At 40.0% G+C, this 22,276-nt stretch overlaps 1 protein-coding gene across 1 annotated transcript; it reads left to right on the top strand.

The window, feature by feature from the left end:
* The first annotated feature begins 2,078 nt into the window (after positions 1-2,078).
* Positions 2,079-21,803, top strand: LOC140227668 (uncharacterized). The gene is made up of 6 exons (XM_072308084.1): positions 2,079-2,157; positions 12,580-13,510; positions 15,108-15,149; positions 16,895-17,012; positions 19,264-19,534; positions 20,113-21,803. The coding sequence occupies exons 1-6, from the start codon at positions 2,079-2,081 to the stop codon at positions 21,801-21,803; spliced, it is 3,132 nt and encodes a 1,043-aa protein (XP_072164185.1).
* The last annotated feature ends 473 nt before the right edge of the window (positions 21,804-22,276 follow it).

Genomic DNA, 22,276 nt, shown 5'->3' with positions numbered 1-22,276 from the left:
CGACCGACGCACAGGTGAAGCTATTATTAGGCTTTTCTTAGTCGTCTCTACGATAAAGAAAGAAGATGTATTTAATGTAAAAATTTTATTACTGGAGTACAATCCGTCTCAAACAAGGGGCGCTAACTTATGATTGTATGATATCAAAATTTAATTTCTTCGATTTGGCAAATCTACCTGAGTGATTTTATCAATATGCACGTAGTGTAGGCCCTACTGTTGTAATCAGTGAAAAAAAAAAGGCAAAAGAGCAGTAAAAATATTCAAGGCCACTGACGGCTGGATTCCATTTTATCATAGGAAATGACCAGCTTGATCATTATGACTATAGTCGTATCAAAAAATTATCATTTTCACACAAAATTGTATTTTTAAGCATTTTTCATACAGCTTCCAAAACAAGTGGAATCTACGTGCAACATACTTGAGAGAATACTGTATACGCCATATATTTCACGAGTTTAAATTTCGCGAATTGGGAATTCCTGACGATTTCCTGTGTGGAGTTCGCGATCGTGGAGTCCTGTACTGAACGGAGAAATGTACATGTGTACATCACATTCACATTGGGATCAGAGTCAATATTTTCGCTTGTCTTTAATTTCGTGAATAGCATCCGACTCACGAAATTTGCGAACATAAAAACCTCGCGAAATATTCAGGGTATACAGTATTCAATTTGTAGTCTCCCGTTGTGCAGACATGCCATTGCAATGCCTATATAAATAGGTACGCTGCAAGTGGCATTGTGAGGCAATGGAAAGAGACACAATTTAATTCTGAAAAAATATGTCATATTGTGAAAATATATATATATATTCACATATCTGCCGTAGCTTGTTCATATAGCAATTTTCTAATTCAAAAATTTGTTTCCTTTGGGGTGATAGCTTGAGGGAGAGAGGGATGTGGTGAAAGTAGCCGGGAAGAGGAAAAATAGTGAGTAGAAAACAGTTCAACCATGGACCTGTTGTAGGTCCATGGTTCAACTTAATTGATTAGCTAACTTGGTTGACCTCTATGTCTTACCCAAAGAGATTTTCACCAGTGGTGGGGAGGAGAAAAATCTCTTTGGTCTTACCTAGTCATGTTAGCACTCCTTTTTTTTTTTTTTTTTTACATTCATTATCGTAATGATGGGCTGACTCTGACGAGATGGAATTATTATTATTTCTTTTTAACTGTGGATCTGCAGTATTTCAGAAAATAAATGTGGAACTACGTGTGTGCAAGAGAAACCCTAGAATGGAAAATACGTATCAAACGTCTGGTAGCTCAGTTTATGGAAAATAGTATATGCAAATCACAACGTGTTCTTTTGCAACAAAATAAGACCCATGTGATTCTGGTCGATCGTGGCTGTCAACGCTGTCTAGACGTTTCAACATACTCCCCGCAAATAGTGACATTATTTTTCATAAATTAATATATATTCTCCTTGTTAAACTCACATATCAATTATATTGCTTAGTTTATTATTATTTTTGTTTAGACTGTAGATAAATTGAATCATTATAGGCCAAAATTACTAGCCAAATACACTCGAATTGCCAAAAATAAAGGGAGTAGGTTTCATTGGACTTATATTATGGTAAACAGAAAGACACCACGTGATTATGCATGTGGAATAAACAACCCCTCGCAAGCCCTATGATTGGCCAAGCATGCTGGGGTATGTAAATTAGAGGGTTATTTCATTACGGTACGGGGAGAAAATCATTTTTGATCGGCGCATATTATGACAATTGGGGTACAATGATATTGGGTTTTTAATCTGAGTTACAAAATGTTATTCAAAATAGTATCGGTCAAAATTTACAGATTTTAAATGAGATTGATCATGGCACTTTTTACATTACTGTACGAAGTATCCCTCCGTAGAGAAATGCAAATTGTCATAGTATCCGTGTAGAGCGCAGTGTTATTATGTGCCGTGCGATGCTTCACACGACGCGAGTCTACATTGACGTCAAATATGGTGAATTTGACTCCTAAAACTACACCTGGGACTTATCAAATCGGTATTGCAGTGAAAAACATCCTTCATCTTCAAAATAATCACAGGGCCGCGGAAAATCATGAACATCGACACTCTCCTTGAAGCTGCAAAATATGTCGATTCTGTCGGAGCCGCTGTCGAGCATTCGTTTACACGTGGTAAGTATGCACATGTACCGCTTGTTCATACTGTGAATAGATGACGTGCTTGTGTGTGGTATGTGTGTGTACAGTCTGGAGCGTGTGTGAGCACGGTGTTGGTTGTGTGTGTGGGGTTGTGTGTTTTGTGCTGTGTGTCTTGGACATTGCTGCGCAGGCTAGCGCCTTGCTATGCCATACATACATCGTACACTCTCTCGCGATGCGATGATGTATACGGTCCGGTACGGGATACGCCTGCCTTCTGTTTGCCGAAGCCATGTAATACTGAATAGAACTAAGTTTTTTAAACGTTGCTGAGAACGAATAACAGTGTATCTAAGCTGGAAGGGTAGGAAATTTTGTTTTAATGTTATTTTTTTCTTTTATTGTGGGCTGCATGAGATGTTACTATTCTATACGTCATTCTGTTTACGGAGGAAATGGTGGAAATGACGGGCAAATTATGTTACATGGCGGTCTGCCCGATTGACCTTGGTACTGACTGGCTCTACGTACCTGCGTAGTACGCCGCTTCTCGCTACGTTGTCGTCCGTGATACAGCATCGCGGCCGCGTTGATACATATTCAAATGAGCCGGCTGGGTCAACAAAAATAGTGTCAAATGACTGGCGAAGAAGTCACCTTGCAAGTGAAATGGATTGAGGGTTGCTTGTGCTCGTATTTCTTTACATTCCACTTTGTTCGTAGCTAGTGCAGTAGGGTAGTCAGTTCGTGGGAGTAAAATCTTAGTAGGCCTAACTGTTAGAGGCTAGCTAGACGTTTGAAGTACCTTCTACTATTTCTACTAGTTCTACCCTCCTTGTCCTAGCTGTAGTGAATGAAGGAATATAGTTTACAAGGAGAAAAATACACTTGTTACACTATCTAGAGGTCTAGACGGGGTAGACCGTGGCCGTGGCCCTGGACTAGCTGTGTGAAGCAAGTATTGGCCTTCGTTCTACTGAGCTAACGTAAGAGAACCTATGTACCACAACACTCAATAGGCTATATTATTAACCTGATGTACATATACTACAAATTGTAGTGTGCATATTATCAAACCTAGACCCTAGGCCTACTAGTACATTTTCATAATCCGCTCTGAAACTATGAAAGATTATTAAATAATTTGATCGGTACTGAGAAAATCCTACTGAAATTTAAAAAAAAAAAAGTGATTTTTGTTTGTTTGTTTATCTCCGACTTCTAGGCCCTACTGCATTTCTTGTATCTCGTTATCCTCCACTACAAAGTGTGACACAAAATTAGATTATCGTGATCTGTTATTGCTGTCATTTGTAAATTTTTCATTGCCAGCAAGCGATATGCACCTTTTTATACACTGTAGGCTACACAGTAAGGATGCCTGTGGAACAAGACGTGACAGATGTCAGATTCCACTTTTTAGCCGTTCAGTTGTCCAATGATACTTTCTTCAAATTCCATTCAGAAAAGGTGCACCAGATTGTTGAATTTCACTCTATTGAAATGTACAAGTTTTGTAAAAGTGCCCTCACTTATTAAAAAGGTACATTGTATGAGGGAGATACCCCTCCCTTTCTGTCTATCTCTGCATACTGTATGCAGAAAAGAAGCAGATGCAGATAAAAGGAGGTGACAGATAGAACATAAGCTATTCATATTAAATTCCTTAAATATTCATGTTTCTTTCTCGTTTCATTAAAAGTTTCTTAAAAAAGTGTCCACCAGATCATTGATTTCACTTCTAAGAATGTGAAAGCTCCCTTGAGTGGGAGGATGATATCCCTTCCCATACCCCCCTCCCCCTTCTGTCCATCTCCGTGGACATACAGTATCACACAGTAAAGATGCACATGTAGAAAAAGAGGTGACAGATACCACACATTAAGCCATTTACATTGTCCTGCAATATTTTCTTCTTATTTTTTTTAATTTAAAATGTTCCTATTGCCCCCCCCCCTTAAAAAAAAAAAAAAAGAAGGTGTGAGTCAGATTCTTCTGCTTTCTCAAATCAAATGTTGGCAAGTACGTACCGAGTGTACAATGTACAATGCTCTGTTACATTGTATGTGTACAGTGTACATGTTTGTACGTATTGTTGAAAGAAATGAATTCTTTGGTATGTGCCTAGAAACTTGGTAAGTGTACAAAAACTGTACCCCCCCCCCCCCCCGAAAAAAAAAGTGTTTTGCTTGTCAACACCAAGCTATTACATGTGCATGTTTTATTCTGCTATGGGAAATGTAGTAATCGCTCATTTTCTCATTTTTATAGAAATTGAGAAAGTTATGCATTCAAGAGACTATTTCAAACACTGTATGATACTCTGTATATTGGTTCTGTTTCAATTTTAGTAGAGGGTAGGCCCTATGGAAGGCAATTCTGTTGAAATACATGTTAAAAGTAAAAAAATGTCTTGAGCAGACTATAGTATGGTACATTCCTTTTGTATGTTTCACAACAAATTCACCCACAAATTTTACAGGCACGTGTATGTATTGCTGGTGGTATTACTAGTAGTTGTTGGTGCCAATGAATTATGACAGATGACTAGCATCCTCATGGTCACAAGATTTTAAAAATTATGTATTTGTAAGATCTTGTTTCAAGTTGTGCATGGCAATTATAATACATTTGTACATAGTACAATGTACATGTACATTGTATCCAAACACCTACAATATACAATGTACTGTACAATGTGTTTGTACCTCCATGGCATAGAAGATCATACATGTACACCCCCTGTAGACTACTGTACATTTGTATGTACACAACATGTTCGCACATGTACATGTACCATGTTGAGAAAACTGCGTCAGCCTCTGCATCAATTGCAATACAATCATGGACAATATACTGCTTTAACAAAATTAAAAGAGTTTGGAATTGTGAAAGAGAGCTCTAGTTGTCATGTGACATTAAATAGACTTTGCCATAACATTAAGATTTTATGCATACCCTGTACTTTTCACATACATTTGGTCATTGTACACACAATGTAGGTTGTTCCTGACTACCAGAAAGCTTGCCAGAGCTTGCCTGACATAGCAGTAACTGATGATTATACATAAACAGTACAACTCACCTGTACATGTACAGGATGGATTCCAAGTATTTAAGTTTATTCTTCAAGAACCAGTCGATGGAAAAGCTTGTTTATATAGGACCACAAAAAAAAAAAAAAAACACGAAAAAAAACACATAATTGACAACATAGATTAGTAAATCAGTCTATTGTTGAAGACTCCTCTTACGCTGTATGCTTTGCGTGAATAGTCTTGTAGACAATGCACAGTACCGGTATAAATATGTTTTTGTGTCGAAAATCTTTATCACTGCATTTTAATCAAAAAGGTACATTTGTATGCAAACATTTGTTATTCAATATCAGGAATGAGCTCTTGCACTCTATCATGAATGAGGAAGTTAAAAGCATTCGTAAGAAGGAAAAAAAAAGATAAGTTTGGTCTTTTTTAGAAAAATACTTAAATATGAAGAAATATAACCTCACATCCTTCACATATATTTTTACCTCAGTAAGATCTCATCAACAGAAGACTATTTTGGGGTGTATTGTTCCTACTTTCAGTACAATGTAGGTGAATGGGTGTTTGGGAAGAAATAATTTCTTGAAATGATTGCACTTTCCACTAAAATAATGATTAGTTGTAAAGGAATGGCATAAAAGAAAAAAGTTAGCGCATAATTTTATTTATTTTTTTTTACTTTAGCAGTTTGCCGCTTGAAATTTGACTAATTTTTATCTTCATCTACAACTGTACAATGTTATGTATCCTTTCCTATATTCTGTATTCTGTACTGTGAATCCATTGAATCTATTGTAACATACACTGTACACATTGTACATGTTACCTTATTAATATTGAAAGTGAAAACTATAGTGTACATGTTACCTTATTAATATTGAAAGTGAAAACTATGATACTGTATCAACACAAAGGACATCCCCCATTGGTTTCATAAAACATACATTGTACACTGTATGCTGTGTACCTTCCTCATGCTCAATGAACAAGTTTGCTACTTGTCTCTGCTGCACAGCTGATCAGATTGATTTTTTTTTTTGGTACCCCTTGACAAAGGGGAGGATTACATTCTATAACAAGAAGTGTTGCCCAAGGGGAGACACAATGAATGTCCTGTGCAGTGAAGTAAAATGGCTTGAGTAGACTACATTGTATGCAAGGTAATGACTTCATTAATGGATGAGAAAGGCAAGGTCAGTTGAGACATGGCAGCGACCTTTCGAGTAGGCATGGGTTGATGAGCAAGAAGAGTAATTAAACTACTGATTAGATTTTGAAGACATTGTTGAGTGTAGGAGGAAAAAAAATCGTGGCTCCGTCAGCGTACGTACATACAACATGAACACAAGGTATTCCTCCAGAATGGTAAGTTCAGTGGGATACTTTTTGTTGTTGTTGTTGTTGTCTTTGTGTGTGTGTGTGTGTGTGTGTGTGTCATTTTGTACATTGTATGCCCCTTATAAGAGAAAGAATTAATGATCCTCATACCATTTTCCTTGTGTAACACTGTAAAAGTTTTTTTTTTAAATTTCCTAGAACAGAACCAGCTGACAAATAACAAATTGGCAACAGATTAAAAAAATGTGTGTAGGTAGCCTACAGCTACACTTGTACATGTATACCAAGAAATATGGTAGAATTGAAAAGCTTTGTAGAAATTGTATCTGCCTTTGTACTATCACCATGCACACGCAAGGTACATTGTAACTTGATAGGGAAAATATGAACTACAATATTATTGTAGATATTACAGAAAAATTAAGTGACCCGCTTTCAAACCCAGAAGTGTAGTGGGGGGGGGGGGGGAGACAATTCAAGTCTAGGGATATGTATATCATGCAAATTATATTTGTCCGCATTCAATTTTTGTGACAAAAAAAAAAAGATTTTCTTTCCCCTTTTTATTTCTTCATGAAATACTAGTGCCATGCGATTAACCCTATTAGTATAGTGTACAAACTGTGTGGGTGATTAGATTTGTTCAGCTATATATGTACACATACATTATGTATAGTTGTAGACTGCCTACAGCTCAAGCAAACACTGTAGGGTAACGCCGGTGAAGGTGGGTGTCTGGTTTCTGGTGAACCCAAAATCGTCCATTGAGTTTGTGTGGTTCATGTGATATGACGGTGGCTTGTTGGGGAGCAATGCTGTTTGATCTCATACATGTACATGTACATTTCAATTTGTACGTGTATGTGAACAGCAAAGTGGACAGCATTTTCACTCACATGCTTTATGACTCCAAGAATACAGTTGTAGTAATTGATGATTCATATTATGTGTACTATATCGTCTATTAAGAAGTGTGATTGAATACAGTCGTCATATTCCACTAATAGGGAGCTTTAGATTTTAGACGCGCGGACGTTCAAAGGAAAAAAAACATGTTCTGAGCGTGCGCAGTAGCGTGCGTAAGGTCAATCTATTTTTAGCTTGCGTCGCCTGAGTTTTTCACTACGCGTACTGGGCTATTTTCACGTCCGCACTGTTTGCGACGTAGAGAGCTTCTTCATACACTGATCATATGGGGGCACGATTTTATTTTTTATACGTTGCGTCCCAGCGTAATCTAAAGCTACTTTTCCACACGACGCAGGGAGAGGAGAACGTCCAGCGCAAGCATCGGCTCAAACGTCCGCGCGTCAAAATCTAAAGCTCCCTAATTTCACTTGTGGACCAACACGGATATAATGCTTTAAATTCTTTAATCTGGAGGAGCTAACATGTTTTTGCATTGCATGTGTGTGCCTGCAGTACATGTAAATCTTTTGTCATTTCTGCTTCCAAGAAATCCTTCAAAATTCTCAATGACTTCTGAAGACCTTGGATTTCATGTACGCTGTAGGACCCCCCCCCCCCCCAGCATCATGTGACCAAACATGTACATTGTATGCACAAGTAACAGGTACGTGTAATGTGTCACTGTTGTACAATATGAGTCTTTAATGCAACAGGGCTGTGATCTTTTTCACATACATGTTATGAAGGCATCAAATAGCAAATTTTGGAAACCGAGACTCTAGCTTTTGCATATTGCAGAACCAAAAATATTTGCGTACATGAAACTTCTGCAAATTTCAAGAAGAGCCAAGATTTGTGAAAGTAAAATGCACATGACAGTGTTTTGTCCACACAATACATTTTGGAATGCCAGTAGTGATTCACGAATGTTTAATGGCACAAAAAAGAAAAAAAAAAAAGGCTTTCGGTTCCAACTTGCGAAAGTTTCATGCTGGGAATGTCTGGTTTTGCAGTACATGTACATTGTAATGGAGGTTCTGTTGAAGAGTTTTGTATGGCACAGTGTACGGTAGTATCGCGCAATGCCATTGTAGAACGAAATCCTGTATTGTACAGTTGTATGGATCATGAATTGTGATAGGCTTCTTTTTTTATTTTTATTTTATTTAATCCCCCTCCTTATTGTTGAATGGCGATGACTGCAGTCATTTATCATGACGTGCGGCTTCATCCTTCCCAGTAAGAATGTCTCGTTCATGGTGCACAATCACCAATGATGTTGAATAGAAGTTTGCTTACACCAGATAATGATAATGCAAATAAAACTGTAGATACACAAGATGCAAGGGGTTTCTAAATTGTATGCTGGGAATTCAGGGCGCCTTTAAGCAAACATTAGATATAGTACATTTTTAGAAATGGTTGTTTACAACTTTGTTCTTGTGCTATTTTACCTTTTGTGTACCGGGAATCAAGTTTCAAATCTGCACTTATTCTATGCAAGGTACTGCAATGCACATTTTACATCAGTTTGTTTGTTTGTTTGTTTGTTTGTTTGTTTTTTACCGCTTGCCAAGTCGGGCAAGCAGATTTTTGAATTGTTGCAGAACACATGCCTGAACATGAATTTCACTTGCCCGAAAAGAAAGTCCAAAAATATAAGAAAATAATGTAGAAAATCATGTGTACATGTACATATGTAAGTCAAGGGCTTAATAAAATACAATTATGTAAATAAACCACAATCATTTAAATAAACAGTACACATTGATTCGCACACTTTATAAACACATGGGAGTATTAAACAAACTTGGTTCCATTAAGTGTTGGTGTTTAATTGTGTTAGGGCTTCTCACATAAAGTGTAAAAGTGTTTAAAATTGCTGAAGTGACATTAATGAGGGATGGTATAATTTTGATTGAGATGAGAGATTCGGATTCGAACTTTTTGTGAGATAATTAGAAACCGCTACAATTCTGAGAGGAATCTAAAGTTAATTTGATGAAAATCAGTTTGAAATAGCCGAGATACATGTGTACATGTATTAAAAAAAAGTAAAATATTGTGATCGTAATAAAAAGTGGGTCCGACCTTTTATTCATATCTCTTTGTTTTTGGATATTTCAGCCACTTACACGTAGAAAGTGATTTTAATCAAATAAACTTTGAATTCCTCTTAGAATTGTACGCTCTTTTGTATTTCATCAAAGGTTTCTCATTATTTCACACACACAAAAAAAGGTGGAAACCTGAAGCCCTATCTCAACCAAAACTATATCATCCCTGTAAAGTGCATTGCATCACTAAACAGTCATTATTAAAGCTTGTGTATTGTTGACTTTGTGGGTTTGAAGGGGGAAAGTAAAAAAAAAAGAAGAAAGAAAAAAAAATGACTTAAGAACTTTTTGCTTGAGATTCCTAATCAAGCAAGCTTTTTTTTTGTCTTTTTTGTCTTTGCTCAAAAAAAAAAAAAAAAAAAAAAAAAAACTCGTCAGACTGGTTCACCTGCCTCAGGCAATCAAGCAACTGCTTATGTACATGTAGCACATTGTTCTATGCTTTAATAAACAATAAAGTAAACATTTTAAAAGGCTGATTGCAACTCTGCCATATGAAATACATGTAGGGTCATAAACCACAATGTACACGTACTGTACATTGTACATGTTGTTTGAGTTGATAAAGTTGTCATAATTACGGAGCAGGAATGTTAATAGATCTAGATTTTATTTTTGTTAGTTGACAATTCCACATACTGTACAGTAAGTCCACAGAGACTCCACAGTATTATTATACAGAGAGCTACGTGTACAATTGTAATTGTATGTTCACACACAGTGTACATTTACCTCTGGAAGTACAGATTCTCCTATGTGCAGGAGACATACATGTACACTTGCTAAAAGAGTCAGATAGAATTGAAAGTACTTTTCATCTTTGTCATAACTTACAGCTTGATAAAAATATACAAATAGAATTACAAGAAGGTGATTTATGATAGCTTGACATGATCAGGATATTAAGGAACCAACAACTACAGTACAATTACTACAGTACAAATTATATACACTGTACTACTGTGTTGTATGTTACACTGTATGGGAATTGAGAGTTTGCCAAACACTTGGAGATGCACAAATTGTATGAAGTGCATTTTATGTGGTATACAAATTCTTTTTGTTTTTTTTTTTGTTTTGTTTTGTTTTTTAAACTGGGTCATTGTATTTATGGAATGTGTTACACTGTACCTGTAGCATTTACACTGAACTAGACTTGTATCATGAGCTGGCAGAGTTCCTGAAATCGTGTGAAAACTTTTGAGATACAAGTGTACTAGTTTTTCCTCCATGATTTGAGGGATCCAGCATACTGCACGGTTGTAGTACTATGCACAGTATTCATAATCATTAAAAGCCTGTCAGGTGCATTTTATCTGTCTTGCAAGCTTTCAATGCATCTACATGTAATGCTGTCAAGATTTGGCACAGAAAAATCTCAGCAGAAAAGAAAAGAAAAGAATTTTGTTTACAATAACATTACAGTGGACCTTTTTTCTTTTAGTTTTCTTGCTCCCATGAAATACTACCCTTCATACAGTAGTGCTATAAAGAGTTCATTTTTGTTCTGGGCATATAAAATATAAGCTTTCATTAGTTATCTATGCTGTACTCTTTAGCAGTTTCTCAACCATCTGGAGGCGGGCATATTTTGGTTGTGCAGAATTATATACAAAAGTTGTACATTGTACAGTATTTGTTTTTTTATGCAATCTCTCAATTGAGCAATACAAAAGTACATACCTGGATGCATACATTACATGCAAATTGGCAGTCAGACATAATAAATACATCAACGTACATGTACCACGTACAAGTAGACAGCATGTACAGTACATTGTATCAACAAGCAAGCATATCAAGTGTCTTCCCTTTCAAGTACCCATGTTTTTTCATGCCTTGCTACTGAGTTGAATACTGTGTAGAACATCTTCATCTGTCAAAAAAAAAAAGGGGGGGGGGGAAAGAGTGAATTACACCCAACTCAAGATGAGTTGAAATCATGAAGTCTGGTTCTTTTGAAGCAAATTGTATGTGTTCCTTCCACAGTAGCCTACTTAATACATACTGCTTGTGCTACGGTGTGAGTGTTGATCTACCATAAAATGGTTTGTTTTTGGCACTTCACTGTATGTTCGTGATGCATAGTGCTATAAATGCCAGCTTCCTGGTGTGTGTGTGTGTGTGTGTGTGTGTGTGTGAATCATATTGTAGAGATAACTGCAGTGGATCAGTTGTTGTAATGCACATTTATCACCCATGCCTAGTGACCATTTTGTGACCCAGTTCTGGAAATTCTGTGGGTAAGTTAGATTTACTGTGGTAAAACATTATCAAACATATGGCACAACTTGAAATTTTCTACATTGTATAACACATTTAAACTCTTCAGCTATCGGAATTATGAAATAAAAGGTTTGTAATGGAACTGATTCTGCATCTACATGTATTGGTCACTGTCAGGTGGGTTCCCTGTTTTACATGTAGACTGCTGTAGAGGATTTGATAATATTCTTGACATGGTAACGGCAGATGTTGAACATTGAGCCTGTGGCCAAAGTGTGTTTTCACAGTAATCACTGCGCTGCCTGTTGCGGCATGGTGCCTCTCAAGATCAATAGTGAACAGAAAGCAGGCTGGGCTCAAAGTACAAACACATGTTGTACTATCACAGTGTAGTATAAGATGCATGACCTTAAACTGAGTGAAGTAAACAAATATCATCCATTCATGTATTCGTGCCCGAGAAAAAAAAACAAAAGCAACAACAACAACACGGTATCAACAGTATCCATTTGCTGTGGCTTAAGAAATCATGTTTGTATGTTATACAGGTCATAAAGTCTATGCCTGTATGATACTAGTGAATTGTTACAGTATCTTGCCAGGAAGAGGTCCGGTTTCATACAATTTTCTCTGAAGTACAGGTATGCAATATATGTCTTTGTCTGCTTAAATGTTTACTTTTCTGCTCTTGCTTGATCTTGGAGTATTCTGTACCATCCTGTGATTGCTTCGAAGTACAATGTATGCATTGTGGTGGTTAAATGATCCTCATATGATGTTAATTCTGTGTATTTTTCTCTCTATCTGGCTATCTGCAGGGAACGATGATGTAGATGGAGACAAATCTAAGGAGTTCAGCCACTACTCGTCTCCCATTCTCGAGAAGCAGCTTGCGGGCTCATTGCCGAGCAAGCAGCGACATCCTCATTCAGTCCAAGCACGCTACAGCCAGCCTCCTCCCAGTGTAGCCCAGCTGGCTACGCCTTCTCCTGCATCTCTGCAAGGCAAAGTCCAGGCAACGACGCCGAGCAGCATCCCAGTATCCATCATCCAACACACGACTTCGTATCCACCCCTTTCCCATTCAAATTCAGGTAACCATCCCCAGTTACACTCCCAGACACCACTCCCACCTCCTTCCCTCTCTCCTCACCACCATGCGTCCGTTCCGTACCACCTTCACACGCGGGTCCCGCACCAACCGGGTGAGCAGCACATGCAGCAGCATCCACCACTGCATCTTCAGCATGCGCAGCATCCGCAGCGATACTTGCAGCCGCAGCATCCTCATCTGGTCCAGCAGGCCACTTCGGTGCCGCTGTCGGAGCAGCAACAGCCTGCAGCCGCAATGTCCAAGTCGCCTCCCTCCAAACCTCCAGCACCGTCGCACACGCCACCGCAGCCCCAGCCCCCTCCGCTGCCCCCTCCCATCCCGCCTCCGTCCTCGTCGTCGACCACGCCGGCTCCCCACATGGTGACTCCGCAGCAGGCCCAGGCCATCGACCTCCTGCACCTTGGCAAGTCTCAGGACGTCAAGTACACCATGCTGACCGCTCCCGACAGTCCGAGGGGTGGGCCCAGCCCGAGCAATCTTCAAGGCAGCCGGAGTCCACGCCTTGTCCACCAGATTGTCAGCCACAATCAGTGGGTTGCCGGGGAGAGACCCACATCTCCCAAGTTGTCTCCCGCTCTCAAGCCCTCAGAGAGTGACTCAGCAGAATCGGCGGACTCTGGTGGGAAGGACAAAAGGTAGAGCAGTTTTGTGCATATCTTTTGTTCTTGACCAAATTATTGATTGTGTCTACTCTAAAGATTTAATTTTTATATTCTTTGCATGGCCAATTTAACCTGTGACATTTTAAAAAAAGATACAAGTGTGTGTTCAATCATATGTGTGTTTTGTTCATCTTCATCAATCCTAAGGATGTAGAGTGCCACAGTCTACAGGGTAGGAAATTTTCCAATAAAGGGGGTGCTTCACTCTCTTATGCTTACTCTACATGTGTGCAAAGTTAAGATTGGAAAAAGAAAAAAAAAATGGGTGGGTGTGTGGGCATTTTCATTCAGACTCTTTGGCCTGAATTCAAAAGGTGGTTCAAGCAAAATCCACGGTTTAATTTTAGTCCATGGACAAAAACAAGTGTGCAGTACAGATGGAGGTATATTTGTACCTTGCACATGTCAGTGTGCATTTGTTATGATTTCGATTACTGTTACAGCATGCAACGTGCTGTATCATGGAAATTGACGTGGTAATCCAGGAGATGGATTTGAACTACCTTTGTGAATTCAGGCCTTTGTGTCGGTATAATGTGACGCAGCAATGCACATGCGATGCACATGTGATGCACAAATACAGAATAACCTTATAAACACCCCCTTAAAACAGCAAAAGCAAAAACAAGTCTGGCTCGCGTTAAAAGAGCTACAAGAAGACGTGGTGGTGCATGTAAATGTCATCCCAAAGATTCACCTCAAGCATACAGTATAAACCTTCATCTCAGTATTATTTTGAGTGTTACATGTACATACACTGTACATGTGTTTTTCAGTTGTCCAGGCTTAGTCACATGCTATTTATTTTCCATATCAGTGCTTTGAAGTCATATGCTAACTAGTACCAAGCAAGAGGGATTTTACAAAACAGAAATATGTGCATGCATGCATGCATGCACTCACGTTGTTGGGCAGCCATCAGGAACCACTGTCAAGGGGCTTTCTATTGTGCTTAAAAAACAGTGGGCCAGGAACTCATTGATTTTGAGGAAGGTGAGGGAAAGAGCAAGATTGGTTCACTGACCTTGGAATCTGCAAATAGCTGGGACAGTGGGGCACGTGATGATGATGATGATGGAACAGCATTTATATAGCGCTATTTGTCTGTAGAAACATTCAAAGGCACCATGTCCCCCCCCCCCCAAAAAAAAAAAAATAAAAATAACACACACACACATAAAAGGCTGGAGTCAAAAAGCTGAGGGTTGTATAACATTGTTGTACTTCTGTCTGGTGCATGCCTCTTTTTTTTACAACTTGAGGCATTGCAAAGGGTAGACATTGACAATTATGAAATTTTGTGCTGACATTGAACTTGCCAAGACTTATTTACATGCTTTATATCCAGTTGTGCTCAAAGTCATACATCATATACATCTCTTGTTGGTTTTTCATTGCATTGGTTAAAGAAGATCAAAAAAAAGTGACTGCACATCCAAATTGCAAAGTTTCAGTACCTGGATGGTGTATGTGTGTGTGTGTTTGTGTGTGTGTGAGTGTTTGTTTGTTTGTTTGTTTGTTTTTTATTGATTTTTGATAAAGTTATACTGGACTGTTTCATTTTATGCAGGGCTGGTATCAGGGAAGTCCACAACAAATTGGAAAAGAACAGGTCAGTATTATAAAAAGAAAACAACAACACACACACATACTCACATACAGACACAAAACCACACATACACACATGGGCATTTCCAAGGTAAAAGGGTACATTTCAGGGATGTCAGGAAATTTTCTGTTTCCAATGTGCATTACCTTCTCCCCCGCCCCATACAAATGATCTTTGATAACACTATAATGAGAGATAACTTTTGCCCCCAAATTGCTCCACACAAAGAATATATTAGAATTTTGAGCAAAAGAATATTTTGGGTGAACATACATTTATGCTGGACTGACATATACGATGTATGTACTAACATATGATGGTCAAAAGTTGTTCTTTTTCAACTGAATGGCATAATATTGAATAGAAAAACACAACAGCCCTTGAATTCTATCAGACACTGTGTTTAATACCATATCTAGACTTAGTGGTGAACATACAGTGTGTGTTATGTGGATTTTTCAAACAAAATTTTCATCCTGGCATAAATTCTAATATATTCTAATATATTCCTATGGGTCTTATTAGTAATTTTAAGGCAAAGTTATCACTCATTAAAGTGTTCTCAAAGATCATTTTGTATTGGGGGTGGGGGTAGAAAATAACCCAACATCCCTAAAATGTACCCTTTTACTTTGGAGATGCCCCTATTGAATACATACATCCGTCATCCACATCAGCAGGTGATGTTATGATCTTATTTTACTGTTACAGAGACATACTTACATTGTAAATACTGTGAATAGTCACAAGTACGTAGTCTAGCAACGGTCAAGGTCATCTTTGTCAATTGGTACAATGTGTACTTGCCACAGTAGCTGCAGTTATATAGTTGCAATAAGTTGAAAGTATGAATATGTTTTGTCAAATATGATCAAGACTCCATTCTTTGGACACATTTGTGTATGACACAAAATTGGTTTCACCATTACTTGATGCCCATACATGAAGCTTGTTGGTTGTTTTGCTAGGTACATACTTGTAGCCGCTGTCATGGCATGTCTACAAGTTATTGAATATCTGCTGAGCTACAGCGTGGTTTGCTATCCTGAGAGGCCCTTTTATGCAAAAATGGAAACAGGGCAGTTTTGAGAAGTCAGAGACACATGATATAATGTGAAGAGCATGCAGCTGGGGATCATGTAATTTTAGGAGGAAATGTTAAAAGAGGAACAGACTTGAAATGAAGTGTAAAATCTTTTCTTGCTTTTTTTTTTTTGACACAGAAATCATGATAATCTTGCAAAAGCAAAATGTTTTAATGCCAAAGTATGACATGATAAATATAAATCATATAAATTTTGCAAAGATGCCTTTTGAATACTGTTTTGATAATCGATATGCTGTTGTGATATGCTATTTTAATAAAGTGATATGCAAAGGCAGTTGTAATCAACCACTTGCAGTTTATCTTGCTGAAAGTATTCAAACTATAAAAGTAAGAATTACAAAAACGATTTAAGATGCTACAGATTATTCTTATAAATAGAGCTGTCTACATTTCTGCATGGATTGTGCTTTAGCAGCATCAGATTTTCAATGTCTTTTCTTCTTGTAAGTGGTTTAAATTCAGGTTCTTTGTCATGTCCTGTGATCCACATTTACTTGTACATCTACATAAGTTTCTGTGTAATATCCCTTTATCTTGCTTGCTCCCTAAAAATAATAACATAAGCATGAATGATGGGAGAAACAAGTTTCATAATAACATGACATGTGTTTTGTGTTTGTTTTGTTTTTGGTCTCTGCAGACGAGCCCACCTCAAGGAATGCTTTGAGAACCTAAGGGCTGCCATTCCCAATATGGAGGACAGAAAATCGAAAACCTCCAACCTTAGCATCTTGCGCGGAGCCCTGCGCTACATTCAGGTAAGTTTTTATTCGTTGATCGAAATCTGAATTGGGGCAGTCTGTCAGAGCTCAGAATCCCCAAATATACATGTACACATACCTTTTTCTTATTTACTGGAAAGTGGACAGTAGGATCACATGCAGCACATGCACAAAGGAACTGCACTCTTTTTATGACTTCAAGTTGTACAGATTTACATGATGATGTCACATCATCCTGTAAATCGTAATTGAATCAGACCTTTATACCAATATCCTTTAACTCATTTATTCCAGTTTAGAAATCAGGAAATGTTATGAAAGTGAAAGTGGCTAACAACGAATATTGTGTGTTTGTTTGTTTTGTTTTGTTTTCTTTTCTGCCAGTAATATATACATGGATTTCTGTTTTGATTTTTCTTATTGAACTCTTTTTAAGTTATTCTCCAGAGTTCTCAGGACAATTTCCTTAGTTTATTGACAGGGTTAATCAAAACATTCAAATTGCCATTGATCCTTATGATACATTAATTCTCATCAAAGGTGCAAAATAATGGTGTTAGGATTTTGTATTTTCACATCAATGTCCTCATTTAAGATGTGGGGTTGAGATGTTTGCTGAAATTGCTTCATGTGACCTTCAGCTATGAACCCTGTAGTGCTTCCACTCCAGTCTTTGCCAATGGTGCCAGTCAACAGGTGTTCATGATACTCCATGCTGATTATTCCTTTTCTACTTGCCAAGTTCTAATACTCATCTGCGAATTACAGTTAGTTGCAAACTGTAGTTGTATCACTCATCACTCATCGTGTGATCCAAGGGTCAAAGATTTCATCATCTTCCTTATAATCCATGGTCTGATTGCAACCAAACTTGAGAAGAGCTGAATTGATGGGTGAGGGATACAAAGTCGTATAGGTGACTCAGATGGGCCCCTTGGGAGACCCGGGGTATGACCCAATAGGCCCCAAAACAAGTGAATTCAAAGATATGCTTTCCCAGATCCAGAAGTACAAGTGTAGAACAGTTAAGTGGTATTGCACTTAAACATGTTAATATTTAACGAAGAAAGGTACTTAGTCTATGACAGTGGCAGCAATGTTCTGATTGGGGCCCCCTGGGGGTTGGGGAATTAAAAAGTGAGGATGGGGTGTGTGGATAAAATTGACATTTTTCATCTTCTCTTTTGAAATGCAAGAGCAGATTTTCACCAAATTTGGCAGAAATCATGCTAAGGGGTAGGAGTATAAAGTTTTTCAACTAGTTCAGACGGTCCCCCTGGGAGCCAAGGGGACCCAGAGGCAGGCCCAAATGCCCCATAGGCTTGCTTTTCAAATAGCTTCATCCTCAGATCATTAACTACAAGAACCAAGTCTAATGCATTAAAATACATGTAGAAGGGAAGAATGTGAGGTGTTCCTGATAGTTGGCAGTGAGAGCCCATGGAGGTGTCAAATGGGACCCTGATTCATTGCCTCAAAGATCAAAATGAATGGTTATGGATTTGAAAAAAAAGATTTGAAAAAGGTATTTTCTATATCAAGCAGAACACTCTTGGTATCACTTGAATATAGCTACAGAGAAAGATGGCAGATTTCAAAGCAGTTTAATGCATGACCCATTCATGAAATAAAGTCTGATATAACTTCTTTTTTTTCAAAATGCATTCAACAGATTCAGGAATTGTCTGTAGGGGTAGGGACTGCAGAGTTATTCTATGGGTACATTTGGTCCCCATGAGGGCCTAGGGGAAGGGCTACTGAGGGGTGGAACACTGCAAACTACAGTCTTCATCTCTCTATCCAGTAGAACAGGTTACATCTGTATTGTGTTGATACCCTTTTGGGATGATAGTTGTGATTGTTTGTGAGGCCCTCAAGAAGTAGTTAACTAGGCAGTTTTAATGACATGAACTGGTGTACCAAGGGACACCAAAGGAAAGATTGACTCAGTTTTGAAGCTCAAGCTCTGATGAGCCCCCCCCCCCCCCCATGTTCTTTTGTAAACAAAAATTGAAAATTAAACCTGAAAGCATATTCAATGAACTAATATTTGTCTACCTCGGTTACATACTTTGGCATTTTTCGTGTCACATTTGTATAGACAGTTAACCATTACTATAGTGTCTAAAGTTCTTTGAAGTAACCCCATTTATACCCAGAATATTGTAGATTGACTGCTCAGAGTGACATGCAACTTTTTACAGACTTCTTTCTACCAAGGTTGTGTCCAACCATGCCTTACAGATTACTGATCTTCCCAATCCTTGCCCACCTCTATTTATTGCAGGTGCTGACACGCAAGGAGCGGGAGCTGGACCACGAACAAGACCGCCTAGTGCGGCAGAAAATTGCCACCCAGCAGCGCCTAGACCTCCTCAAGATAAAGAATGGCATGTCGACCAGTGAGCAAGTCAAACTACCCACCGACCACGACGATGACGACGATGATGACGACGATGACCGGCTTGTGGTTGCCGAGGAGAAGGACATAGTTGTTGAAGTGGACAAGAAGAAGCCGGACGATGATGACGACCAGGCGTCAACTTCCACAGCATCAGGTGAAGTGGACCTCCTCCTCAAAACCATTCGGCTGTTTGAGGCAGTCCCACATCATGCGCTAATCAAAATTATGAGTTTAGTTCTGTCACTCTCTATGTGTCGGTACATCATATATTTTGTTGGAGAGAAAGAATTTCTTATGTTTCCAAGAGTATGTTCTGTTCTCTGTGCTGACGTATTTTACATTTGATAACATTCTAACAGCCATGTTCATGCAGTTGTCCTATGTTGGGTTTCTTGTTGTGACATGTTTATCTGTGCTGCTTCTTGTGCAGGACAGCAATAACATGCTGGAATGCGATGTACCCCGATGTTACTTAGTTTCTTCGTCTTCCTTCATGTAAAAAGTAGGCTAGAAAACAGGCATTTTGGTCTTTGTATTTATGCCTTGTAAATGTGCTATGCAAGACAGCAAGTAACATGGAATGATATTGAATCTCCTCTTCTGAGATGCATGAGAAAGCCTTGATGAAATTTTGTGAAGCATGCAGTAGCCATTAATAAAGATAAGGAAGACCTGTATGTCACTGGATGATAACTCAAGGATTGCTTATTTTGTATACGTATCATTTTGCAGAAGCTGAGGAAGAAGAGAGAAAGTCTCAGGCTCACTCCAGAGTTCAGTCGCCTCTCCACCAGCCTGTAGCACCACACCTCTCACATCCTGACTACCCTCGCACCTCTGTATCCACCTCCTTTGCTGCACTCCCCAGCCACCATACCAGGCCCAGCCTCCCGTACACCAGCAGCACCACGCGCGTGCCAGGATTGAGCCACTCGGCGAACGAGGCCATGCTGCGAATCAGTGCCTTGCAAGAGGTGCAGGCGGCGCCGCCGGGAGAGTCCGTCCGGCAAAGACATGCCTCTGAAGAGATCAGGCCGTCGCACCATGGCACCTCCATATCCCCCCGCACCACGTTCCTGCAGATGAACCAGGACAAAGCGCCCACCATACCAGTGGCCGGACACATCCCCTCAGCTGTTAGTCACATCTCGCCAGTCGTCAGCCACGTTGTGTCCCCGCCAGCGGGCAAAGACATGTCAGTACTGGTGACGCAATCAGCCAGCGCTATGGCAGGAAGCATATCAAGGCAGACTGTCAGCCAGCTGCTTGGCAAGCAGCCGGTGGTGCGCCAACCGGTCCGTCGTCAGCTCACTGTGGCGCAGCTTCCTGTCATCCAGTCCCCCATGCGGAACTCTCAGCTGTTTCCTCGCATCATGAGCTCACCACCGGTGCGCCTGGGATTCAACCCTGCCTCTCAGAGTGTCATCGGTGCCAGCAAACCGGTGGTGACAGTGGGAATCAATTCACTCCTCGCCCAGCCCTCGGTCATCCAGGCAGCCAGCCCCCACAAGACAGTGATCTCAAATGGTTTGGTCACATCGTCAGCTGAACTCACTACTGTTAGCTTGACCGCCAAGCAGATCAGTCCAATACTGACCACTCCCTCACCTTTGACCTCACCCAGCATGACCAGCCCCCTGTCAACCAGCGTCCTCACTACTGCGGCTGGTTCAATCTCCAAGAGCCTGATGACGGCGTCAGTCATCACTCAGACACTGCCCGTCATGTCCAATGCAGGACACAGTCCCTTCATCCCACCTATTGCCCTGCAGTCTCCCGCCACTGCTGGTACCTCGCTCCTCCTGCCAACGGCAAGCTACATCGGTCCCTTGCACTCCATGATCACTCAGCCCTTCATAACTCCTCCCTTCGCTACTGCCACCCAGCCTCCACACATCCGCATTGCAACCTCCACCCACGTCACTCCATCATCAGCCACTAGTCAGCCTGTCGTCCACCCGTCTGTCCAGCCCATCACACCTCTCGGCAACTCGGCCATCTCCTTGGCCTTACAGGCTGCTCTCCCCAAGAACCTCCCACAGGTGCCTACTGCCTCATTCCCCAGTGCCCTTGGCATCAGCAGCCTTGCCTCCCAAAGTGCTCTCCTGTCCACAGCCCTCCCCACCACCACCACCAAGCCCAAGACTCTCCCCTCGGCCAACCTGCCAGCGGCGCCCTCAAACTCTGCGCAGGGGAAAGCCAAGTCGCCGACACCCGGCGCCTCTTCGGGGGGCACGGGATCGCGGGGCTCGCGGAACAAGGGTGGCATCAACGGCAAGACCGACAGCCAGATAACGACCTCCAAAATTGCAGAGACCATGGCCAGTCTGGCAGGCAACACGCAGAGTATGGCCAAGAATGGCCACTCCACCTCCACTGTTAATAGCAGGACTAGTCAGCAGTCTCTTGTTGTGAAATTATAGCACCGAGCTGAGCTCTCGTGTTTTTTTTAACTTTTAGGCATCACTGTTCTACGTGAATATTTTGTGAAGAAAATGTATGCTGCTCTGCCTCATTGTGTAGTAAATCATAATGCATTGTTCAAATTACCCAATTAAGTCACATCAACCATGCTCATGTGGTAGGTTAAGGTCTAGGATAATACAAAATCCATGCCTGTGTGTGTCAATGTACTTGTACCGCAATGCTCCTAGCTGTTAGTATGATACGTAAGTGAATAGGAGTACGACACATTCAGGAATCAATATGAAGTGTCAAGGAAAATTTTTGTCCACATTCTATGAAGCTCTGCTGGGTGTCTAAGAAATCATGAGTAAATTTTCTGTGGAGACTTTGCTTTGCCCAAGGTCAGTGCTGAGGCATACTTCCTAGTATTTTGTTTTTTGTTTTTGTTTTTGCAGAGAGAAACATATTCATTTGAGCTGTATGTGTAGCC

Source organism: Diadema setosum, chromosome 4, assembly GCF_964275005.1.
Source record: "Diadema setosum chromosome 4, eeDiaSeto1, whole genome shotgun sequence".
Classification (NCBI taxonomy): domain Eukaryota; kingdom Metazoa; phylum Echinodermata; class Echinoidea; order Diadematoida; family Diadematidae; genus Diadema; species Diadema setosum.
Note: the sequence above shows the minus strand (reverse complement) of the source record. Positions and strands in the feature narration are given on the sequence as shown.